This window comes from Microcebus murinus, chromosome 18 (assembly GCF_040939455.1).
Source record: "Microcebus murinus isolate Inina chromosome 18, M.murinus_Inina_mat1.0, whole genome shotgun sequence".
Taxonomy (NCBI): Eukaryota; Metazoa; Chordata; class Mammalia; order Primates; family Cheirogaleidae; genus Microcebus; species Microcebus murinus.
Genome location: NC_134121.1, coordinates 12,157,092 through 12,164,593, shown reverse-complemented (window position 1 = coordinate 12,164,593; position 7,502 = coordinate 12,157,092). Strand labels below are relative to the sequence as shown.

At 51.2% G+C, this 7,502-nt stretch overlaps 1 protein-coding gene across 1 annotated transcript; it reads left to right on the top strand.

The window, feature by feature from the left end:
* Positions 1–75: 75 nt before the first annotated feature.
* CTDNEP1 (CTD nuclear envelope phosphatase 1) lies at positions 76–6,746 on the top strand. The gene is made up of 8 exons (XM_012776855.2): positions 76–891; positions 3,519–3,585; positions 3,683–3,801; positions 4,021–4,092; positions 4,499–4,615; positions 4,746–4,857; positions 5,706–5,790; positions 6,096–6,746. The coding sequence occupies exons 1-8, from the start codon at positions 790–792 to the stop codon at positions 6,154–6,156; spliced, it is 735 nt and encodes a 244-aa protein (XP_012632309.1). The 5' UTR covers positions 76–789; the 3' UTR covers positions 6,157–6,746.
* The last annotated feature ends 756 nt before the right edge of the window (positions 6,747–7,502 follow it).

Here is a 7,502-nt window from a genome sequence, read left to right as displayed (position 1 = left end):
ACCCCCATAGACCGAGTAGGGGGAACATTAGTCCGGGTGAAGCGAATACACGTCACCACCGGAAGTAGTGTCAGAGGGGAAGAGGAGGGGGGAAGAGAGGAGGAGGGAGCCCTCTGGGCAGTAAAATGGCGCCTGTAAGAGTGGGAAACCCAGCTGCAGAGGCTGCAGCCCCGCTCCCCAGCAGCTAAAGGACCCTCGAGCTCGGGGAGGGGGAGGCCGCTCCGGCCCAGCACTGCGCCCCCTTTGGCTCCCCCTCCCCCTCCTCCGCTCCTTCGCTTAGCAGGCCCGTTCTCCGCTGCCGAGGCTCTTCGCGCGCCGCTACCCCTGCCCGCCCCTTTCCCGCGGGCAGCCCCCTAGCGCGCCTGCGCAGCGAGCCACTCTCCGCTTTTCCCTTTCCCCTCCCCCTCCCTTCTCCCTTCTTCCCTTCTCCCTAACCCCCTCCCCCACAACCCCCTCCCCCAATTATCCATCCCTTTCCCTCCCGGTCTCCGAAGACCCCTTCCTAGCCCGACCTATCTCGGCCGGCAACCTTCGCGAAGCCGTCGGTGCCACTCCCCGCCCATGTGGGCCCCCGCGGGCTGCCCACGCCTGTCCCCCAGCTCCCCGTTCCTCTGGGCTTTTCCCTCGTCAGGGGTGGCTTTCTGAGCCGCCCGCTCCCTGCCCCTTTCTGCAGCCTCTCGTGCCACTCGGGGCCCCCGTTCCCCCTCCCGGTGGCGGGGGGCTGCCCCCGGGGGGCTGGCGGAGCTGGGCCGCGGGGGCCCCGGGGCCGGCGGTGCCGGGGTCATCGGGATGATGCGGACGCAGTGTCTGCTGGGGCTGCGCACGTTCGTGGCCTTCGCCGCCAAGCTCTGGAGCTTCTTCATTTACCTTTTGCGGAGGCAGATCCGCACGGTGAGCCTGGGTGGGCGCTAGAGGTGGCGGGGACCTCTGTCCGCGGTGCTCACGGGTTTTCATAAAGTGTCAAGCCTGTGTTTGGGCCTAGGAAGGGAATCGGGGGCTTTTTCCACTGGAGAATTAGGGCACCATAAACGGGGCTTGGGGTGGGGAGGAAGGAGACCCTTGTAATAGAACTGAGACCTGAGGGGTTTTGATGGGCCTAGATGGGACAGGATTTGGCAACTCTTGGGGGCTAGGGTGGTGGGTGGGGCGCGCTTTAAGAAAGCTGGAGTTGTTGCTAAAGACACCGAGATGCGGGGAACACCTGTTTGATGGCAGCCAGATCAGTTGATGTGAGCTTGTGAAAAACCCTTCTATTAGAACCTGTGTATGTGTTTGGTCTCATAACCAGGGAGAGAGAGACAGGCTTATGTGTAAGGGTGGAGGTAGGTGGGAGGGCCTACGTGACAAATAAGGATGGGAACTTAGAAAAGCCTTGGGTGAGAAGAAACCCCTGCAGTTTCCATTAAGGGTACTCTCCCCAAAAGGCTCAGAAAACTTACATCATAGTCTGAGTGTGGATATCTGGATTTATTGAGACCCTGAGACTAAAGATGATGCTTTTATGATGGTCTTCTTTAGTTGTTGGAGGGATCACATTAAAGTTTGGGTGTCGCTGTCAGAAGATAGCGCTGGTCAGTTGTAAGGCTTGAATCTGAGGGCACACTTGATCTCCAGGAGACCCTAGCATTATATGGGATACTGAGAGGAGTGGAGACTTTGGAAATATCCAAGCATCTCTAGGTTCCCTCCCCCAGAGCTTTTCTCCAAGGTCAGAGCGCCTTAAGCTAGCATCATTTTAATGAATGTGCCCTTGTGTTCTCATCACCACTGGGGAGAATCTTCTAAAGGAGTCTAGAGAGAATTTAGTGAGCTGGAGTACAGAGGTTCTTAGTCTGTACTCTTTGGCTTACCCCAATAAAATTTGAAAGAATAAAACCAGGTAGGGGCAGCATAGATCAAGGGAATTTCCAAAAAGCCCTGGGTGGTAGTGGTGGTTGACTTAACTAATGTGGGGGAATGGGCCTGGCCTCTTTTTTTTTTTTTTTTAACCAATCTACTCCTTCCACTTCCTGATTTAGGGGTTAGGACTGTTCAGGATGGTTGTGGTTGTAGGCAGGGCTATTCCCCTGTGACTAGAGCTAGGAGCCAGGAAAAATTTGGGGTCAGAGGTGCTGAGATATGTTTGGGGCTAGCTCCTTGGGTTTTCTTTATGAGTTGACTGCCATCTTCTCTGACTTTCTCTCCCTAATACATCAGTATTCTGGGTGGAGAGAGTAGTGCTCCAGCCCATCCACAGGTTAGTTACCTCCCAAATTACTCTCCTTTGGGCAGCACTGACCACACAGTCTTTTTGTCTTCCCTTCCCTTCCAATCTGGTTTATTCCCCCACCCCCTTTCTGGCAGATGCTTGGAGCATTCCCTACATGCCCAGCATATGCAACCCGAGATAGCAGGGCAGGACACCCGAGCTGTTTCAGCCCTCATCAGGGCCCAGGGAGAAAAGGGCGGATGCCTTGGGATTAGGGGGAGAGGGGCCCTTTATTTGCAAGGGGGGAGCCTGGTTCTAGTATGCTGTGGGGCCTAGGGATAGACTGAAGAGCATTTGTGCCTTAGAAGGAAAGAGCAGAGGGAATTGCCAGGCTTTGCATGGGGAGATCTAAGTATTAGGAAATAGGAGCTTCTAGAGAAAAGTTGGAGAAGCAGAGCTGGAAGGCCGAGGTGATGATGTCCTTGTCCCTTCTTCACCTTTCACTCACAGCCCTTACTCACTCTGGCCCTCTGCATGCCCTGTCAGTCAGCTTGGCAGGTGGGGCTTTCCAGTGTTCTCTGCCTTGCCCTAGGTACCAGGATAAGGAGGCTGTTCAGAGGACTGAGGTTCTCTGTAACTTGTGACTTGGCTAGGGGAGAGAGATGTGGACAGGTGGCTGGTTAAAATAGGTCTGGTGGCCCCCAGCCAGAGGAACTTAACTGACCTGACAACCTTTGGATTCCCTCATTCTCTGTTCCCATGAGGAATCCAAGGACCTCCTCTCCTAACTCCTACCCAGTCTACTAAGGAATCTGAGGCTCTCAGTTCCCAATGTGAGATGATGGCAGTTGCCACAAAGAATCCTTGGGGTGAATGTGGGGAGTTCATGTATTTCTTTGTTCAGCATAGCAAGATCATATCATGGCTAAAGGGCAGGTTTTTGGGTTGGACTGCATGGGTACAATCCTGGCTCCACCACTGCATCTATTCTACTAATATTAACTGACTATCCTTGCTACAGTGTTCTAAGCACTGGGAATACAGCCATGATTGAGACAAAAATCCAAGTTTTCATTCTAATTGGGGAGAAAAAGAAGATAAAAGAAGATAGCTGGGTGGCCTTAGGCAAAGTATTTAACCCCTCCAAGCCTTGGTTTCTTCATCCTTAAAACAGGGATAATATTTTTAGGGTTGTTTTGAGGATTGAAAGAAATAATCCTAAATCACAAACACAGTGCATATGGTAAATGTTCAATATATGCTACCTCTTATTGTTACTGTGGAAGACATCCTTGTCAAGGGTTCTAATCATCTCTGTTGCTATTCTTAGGTAATTCAGTACCAAACTGTTCGATATGATATCCTTCCCTTATCTCCTGTGTCCCGGAATCGCCTAGGTGAGTATGCTGGCTGGGAATACTCCTTTAAAGTGAGGTAGCCTTCCAGCTCTGAGCTGGAGGTCAGTCGGTGTCATCCCTTCCCATTGTGGTTCAGCCCAGGTGAAGAGGAAGATCTTGGTGCTGGATCTGGATGAGACACTTATTCACTCCCACCATGATGGGGTCCTGAGGCCCACAGTCCGGCCTGGAACACCTCCTGACTTCATCCTCAAGGTGTGTGGGAGTGGGGAGTGATGATATGGTTACATCTGTTACTCTGCCCAGCCCTGGACTCCCTTTTCCAGTCCCAGAGCATCTGGTCCTCATCCCCTGGTACTAGTGTCAGCGTGAAGGAGGAAAGCAGGTGGTGGTGGTAGGGTTGGCTGGGGGTGTCCTCTAAGCCTGTGTTGTGGAGCTCAGGACTTCCCCTAGCCCATCCTTGTTCCTTTACAGGTGGTAATAGACAAACATCCTGTCCGTTTTTTTGTACATAAGAGGCCCCATGTGGATTTCTTCTTAGAAGTGGTAAGTTTGCAGGAGCTAAAGGGAGCTCTGTTTTAGGGCTCTGAGAATTTAGGGGATTTGGAGGAAGTGACAAGAAGAAATGGGTAAAGGCAGTTTTGGAGAGGGGAGGCTGTAGGATGGTAGGGGAATGGCTTTCCGTAGTTGGGGTTGATTTGTTGTGCTGATGTAAGCCATAGGCATCTTTCTCTTTTTTTCTTCCATCTCTGAATCTTAAGGGTATAGGATGCCTCAGAAACTGAGTTTGGAGGTTTTTGGGGTGGGGGTGGTTCCGAATTTTGCATTTCCAGAGACACTGATGTTGATGGAAGGCTTGAAGGACTAGGTTGGCGTCCTAGTGAAAGAGAACTGTATGGTTAAATGAATGATCATGATATATGACATTTCCCTCTTCCCCAATCTATTTTAGGTGAGCCAGTGGTATGAGCTGGTTGTGTTTACAGCAAGCATGGAGATCTATGGCTCTGCTGTGGCAGATAAACTGGATAATAGCAGAAGCATTCTCAAGAGGAGATACTACAGACAAGTAAGGAGCTAGAATACAGGTCTAAGAGTGAAGCCCAGGAGGTAGACCACCAGGGAGGGATCTGGGTTTGGGGCAGTTGCCTTGGAGGGAGTCTGGGGGAGGTATACTTGATTATCCTCCTGCCTTCCAGCACTGCACTTTGGAGTTGGGCAGCTACATCAAGGACCTCTCTGTGGTCCACAGTGACCTCTCCAGCATTGTGATCCTGGATAACTCCCCCGGGGCTTACAGGAGCCATCCAGGTATGGGGGAACGTGGTGAATCTGGCAGGACCAGAACATGGTTCTGAGAAGGTATTTTGATTGCAGGAAACTAGGAGGCAGATGGCCTGGGCCTTGGTCTTTGAGAGCTGGAATTTGCTAGTTTATTATAGGTCCAAATGCAAGTTCTCTATTTCATATGAGACACCCCCCATATGTCCATTTCACAAATCAGATTTCTTACATCCAAGTTTTTTCAAGTGAGGCACAATGGCAATAAATTTGACTAGAAGCCTTATACTAATATTAGATCTGGTGATTTTTTTTTCTTTTTTTAAAATTTTGATTCTTACTTTTTTCCTTTTTTTTAACCAATGAAAGTATGTGTTTTGCTGAATAGATCTGGTGATTAAAATTTAATTTTATTTTGGAGATTAAATCAGGAAGGTTTTACTGACATTGACTTTGGGTAGGGGGAGGTATATAAAAACATCTAGTCTCTCTCTCTCTCTTTTTTTTTTGAGATAGAGTCTTTGTTGCCCAGGCTAGAGTGAGTGCCCTGGCGTCAGCCTAGCTCACAGCAACCTCAAACTCCTGGGCTCAAGGAATCCTACTGCCTCAGCCTCCCAAGTAGCTGGGACTACAGGCATGCACCACCATGCCCAGCTGACTTTTTCTATATATATTAGTTGGCCAATTAATTTCTATTTATAGTAGAAACAGGGGTCTTGCTCTTGCTCAGGCTGATTTCGAACTCCTGACCTCGAGCAATCCACCCTCCTTGGCCTCCCAGAGTGCTAGGATTACAGGCATGAGCCACCAAGTCCCAGGCCCATCTAGTCTCTCTTAAATCCTTTGTTTCTTCACATCTGCATTTTCACACACTCTAGACAATGCCATCCCCATCAAATCCTGGTTCAGTGACCCCAGTGACACAGCCCTTCTCAACCTGCTCCCGATGCTGGATGCCCTCAGGTAAGGGAAGTGGGCTCTAGACACTTGGCTTTCTGAGGAAAGGAGGTGGTGGAGGATACCAAAGGGGAATAAACAAAGTTTGTCTTGTTTTATTTACTTACCTCTCTTCCCTTAAGAACTTAGCATTTGGGCCCAGGCCTTTTTACTCCAGAACTCATCACTTTTAGCTGTTGGGTTTTGGGGACATTGAACGTTCCTCATCATGTGAAAATGAGCCCCACATCTCCAGTGATGCCGCCTTACACTAATGTTGTGAGGATAGCAACTATGAGATACTCTACCAACGCAAGTTATTGTCATCCCAGGTTCACCGCTGATGTTCGTTCTGTGCTGAGCCGAAACCTTCACCAACATAGGCTCTGGTGACAGCTGCCCCCCCTCCACCTGAGTTGGGGTGGGGGGGAAAGGGAGGGCGAGCCCTTGGGATGCCGTCTGATGCCCTGTCCAATGTGAGGACTGCCTGGGCAGGGTCTGCCCCTCCCACCCTCTCTGCCCTGGGAGCCCTGCACTCCACTTGGAGTCTGGATGGACACGTGGGCCGGACTCTGAAGCAGCCTCACTCTAACTTCGTGTTCACACTCCATGGAAACCCCAGACTGGGACACAGGCGGAGGTCTAGGAGAGCCGGAACAATGTCTGTGGTGGAGAGGCAGGACTGGCCAGAGAGACAGACAGACGATGATCCGGGAGGCTCAAAGAGACGCCAAGTCAGCTTTGTTGTGATTTGATTTTTTAAAAACTCTTGTACAAAACTGATCCAATTCTTCACTCCTGCTCCAAGGTCTGGGCTGTGGGTGGGAGACTGGGATTTTGGGCCACTGGACTGTCCCCAAATTTGTCTCCCCTTACCTTCCTTCTTTTTTCCCCTCTCCTTAGATTTCCTCAGACCTGTAACCAGCTTTCTCTTTTTTTCCTTTCCTCTCTTTTAAACCATGCATTATAACTTTGAAACCAAAGCTGCCCTAGATCCTTCTCTGGGGTTTTGGGAAATGAAGGGAGGGTAGTTTGTTCACATCCACCCTGTCCCCGAAGCAGAGGGGAAAGAGACTGCTGTTGGACCTGAGGGGTTAGGGGAAGGGTGATGTTGAGTATGGGAATGGGGTTGCGAAAGTCGACACCAGATGCTTTGGCGGGAAGGGCTGAGTGACAGGATGGGTGTCCTGGTGGGGAGTGGAAGGACACCTTTAGAGAGCCATGGGCTATAGAAGCATGAAAAAAACCTGGACGCCCGAAGGGCATATAGTTGGAGAAAGACCAGGCTTGGCCTGCAGGACTGACGTGGACAGCCTAAGCGGGCGCTGCCCCCAGGCGGCTGGTGCCCACGACCGCGACAGCCACCGTTCGGGCGGGACAGGCCTCCCTCCCGGCTCTAGCCCCACGGACTCCACCTCCGCTGCGCCCTCCTCCTCTTCCTTCTCGAAGCCGGCTCTACATCCTTGCACCCGCCACGTGACGCTCCGCCCTCCTCTGAGATCACATGATTCGGTCATACAGTCCATGAAAGTGTTCCTCCGCGCTGGCGTAGTTCCTACCTTTCGGACCTCCTTCACAGTCACTATTGGTCCACTCCTGGAACTTAGCGTGCTATACGTCTCTCCAGACATCTGTTTCCTTTTTGGCCTTTTATTTCTGGAGACCTTCTCAGCCACTTGGGTACTATTTTGTTTTGTTGTCAACGGCCGCCTTCAGCGTAGCAACACGTTTCGTGAATA